This window comes from Antrostomus carolinensis, unplaced genomic scaffold (assembly GCF_000700745.2).
Source record: "Antrostomus carolinensis isolate BGI_N321 unplaced genomic scaffold, ASM70074v2 scaffold43889, whole genome shotgun sequence".
In the NCBI taxonomy this organism is placed as follows: Eukaryota; Metazoa; Chordata; class Aves; order Caprimulgiformes; family Caprimulgidae; genus Antrostomus; species Antrostomus carolinensis.
Genome location: NW_010341379.1, coordinates 3,552 through 5,856, shown reverse-complemented (window position 1 = coordinate 5,856; position 2,305 = coordinate 3,552). Strand labels below are relative to the sequence as shown.

At 56.5% G+C, this 2,305-nt stretch overlaps 1 protein-coding gene across 1 annotated transcript; it reads right to left on the bottom strand.

Moving 5' to 3' along the window:
- Positions 1 to 1,867, bottom strand: LOC104531550 (dysbindin). The gene is made up of 3 exons (XM_010176456.1): positions 1,718 to 1,867; positions 1,125 to 1,268; positions 1 to 342 (listed from the first exon to the last, which is right to left on the bottom strand). Exons 1-3 carry the CDS (start codon positions 1,830 to 1,832, stop codon positions 134 to 136), a joined length of 468 nt encoding a protein of 155 aa, XP_010174758.1. The 5' UTR covers positions 1,833 to 1,867; the 3' UTR covers positions 1 to 133.
- Between the last annotated feature and the right edge of the window lie 438 nt (positions 1,868 to 2,305).

Below are 2,305 nucleotides of genomic sequence, written 5' to 3'. Positions count from 1 at the left end.
GAGGAGGGGAAACCATCTCTCCCCTCCTGCAGGGCAGCAGTCCAGGATGGGCTTTACTGAGTACCAGCAGCTTTCCTTCCTCTGGGCTGGCAGGTCCGTACAGAGGAGGCTGGGAGCAGGGCAAAGCTGGCTGCTAGCTTTTTGCCTCCTGCTCTTTGGGACTGTCCTCCTGCAGGTCCTCCTCATCCGACTGCACCACGGGGGTCTCAGCCCCCTCCTCGCTGGTGTCCAGGCTGTTCAGATCCGTGGAGACAGAGGATGTGGAGGAAATGCGTGACTTGCTCTCAGCTGCATTGGGCACTGGCAGGGTGATTTCCTCTGGGCACTGGCTGGCTTCTGCCCCTGGAGGAGAGAGTGGTAAGAGGAGAAAAAGGCTTCTGGAGGTTTCTTCCTCCCCAAGCTTCACAGGTAGCCCCCACCCAATACTTATTCTTCATCAGGCTGTGCTTCCCCAGCCCCTCCTGGCAGCTCCCCATGTGGCTGCTGTGGGCACTTCCCCCACCTCACACTCCCAGTTTGGCTCTGGGCAGTGCCACACATTCTGTCCCTGTTTTTGGCAGTGGATTCTTTTCTGTCTTGCGTGAAACACATCTTGGAGCCATTCTGTGTGAGGCTGTTGGCTGCAGCAGGCAAGGAGATGTTTGACTTGGCCTCAGAGAATCATTACAGCGTGTGTCTGTGGGGAGGAAGGTGCTGGCACCCCGGGCTTTCCCTGTGGGACCCGAGCCCAGCTCCCTGGGGTCTGGATGGGAGATGAAGGGGTCCTGCAGCCTTCCCACTCAGTGCCATGAGCTCTGCAGTGTGGTGGGGACCTGGGAAATCGTGACAAGACGCTGCTCCAGAGGAGCTTCAAGACAATATAATTTGCCCAACAGACTCTAGAAAGTGCCTGGGCTCTCCTGTCTTCTGCAGCATAAGGTATTTACAGGGGTCTGTACCTCTGGGCTGCAGAGGTGGATACTGAGGTGCCTCCAACCTCAGAGACTTCAGCCACATGTCTGTCTTCAAATGGGTGTGTGTGGATCTGCACACAGCGTGGCCAGGGCTGAAGAACAAGCTGGTGTGGGCACTGGGGGCAGGAAGGGCTCCCAGCCCAGCCTGCAAAAGGCTCCAACTGCACATACCTGGGAGGGGCCCAGCAATGCTGCTCTCCTCCGTCCCACAGCCCAGAAATACATCCACAGTGTCCTGGTCTGACAGGTCCATCATGTCCATCTGCTCCAGCATGTCCACATTGACCTCCATGGAGGAAATACTGCCTAAGGGGGCTGCAGAGACAGAGACCAGCAAAAAGGTGAGCGCTAGTGCCAGGCAAAGGGCACTGTGAGACCTGTGGAGGCAGGACCCCAAGGAGGGGGCCAGCCTTGCTGTGAGGAACTGAATCCCACCTGCTGGTAAAAGTTCCCCCAGGAAAATCATGTTTCCTTAAAACATCCCTCTGGAAGGCCCTGCTGCCTCACTGCAGCCCTTGTGCTGGCCCCACACTGCTGTCTGGAGGAGCCTGTCTGAAGGCAGCTGGGTACCCGTGTGCAGTGACTTCAGTTCAGCGGGGTGAGTAATCCACAGCACACCCACACGCAGCGTGTGTGGTCCTGTCTCAGTGCAGAACATGCGTGTCCCTGGCTGCCTTCAGACTGAGGATGTCCCACTATCTCTAACGCCCATGTCACTGTTCCCTGAGACACCCCCAGTCTCTGCTGGTCCCTACAGCACTTACGTCTCCGATGCTCTATCTGCAGGTGAGACATAGGGAAGAAGAAATCCACGTCGTGCTGGAAAACCTCCTCAAAGAACTTCTGTCGGTCCCGTAGTTTCAGTTGCTGCTGCTGCATCTGTTCCGCATCCAGGCTCCGCTGTGCCTGCTCCATGTCGGCTGGGGAGAAAGGTGAGGAGGGTCAGGCCAGGCAGGGCTGTCCGAGCCCCTCTGCCTGTCCCAGCTCAGGCGGTACGGCCATGCTGGAGGGTAGGTGATTCCCATCTGCTCCGCTTTACCAGCGCACATTGATTTAGTCACCATGAATAGATGTTACACGCCGGAACAGCAGCGTCATCAGCACTTGCTGTGCTGGAGCCTCAGATCTCACTTCCAAGATGCAGGGCAGCCAGGAGTAGGGAGCTCATATGCTGCATTCACAGCTGCTGAAGTGAATTATCGAGGAGGGGAAAGGGTGTTGCTACAAGATCAGCTATGGTTTGCACATGTTCAAGTTTCAGTTTTCTTGCTACAGAACAGAGGGGGTTGTCTGTGAACACTAACAAGCAGGAGAAACTCCCAAAGACAAGAACTGGTGTTAATGCTCCAGGC

Bases quoted from the DNA above. Each gene is read 5' to 3' on its own strand.
- LOC104531550 (XM_010176456.1), bottom strand. From the start codon at position 1,832: ATGCAGCAGCAGCAACTGAAACTACGGGACCGACAGAAGTTCTTTGAG. The intron at 1,269-1,717 runs GTAAGTGCTGTA...CTGTCTCTGCAG, and splicing joins GCAGATAGAGCATCGGAGAC to CCCCCTTAGGCAGTATTTCC. The intron at 343-1,124 runs GTATGTGCAGTT...TCTCTCCTCCAG, and splicing joins CATTGCTGGGCCCCTCCCAG to GGGCAGAAGCCAGCCAGTGC.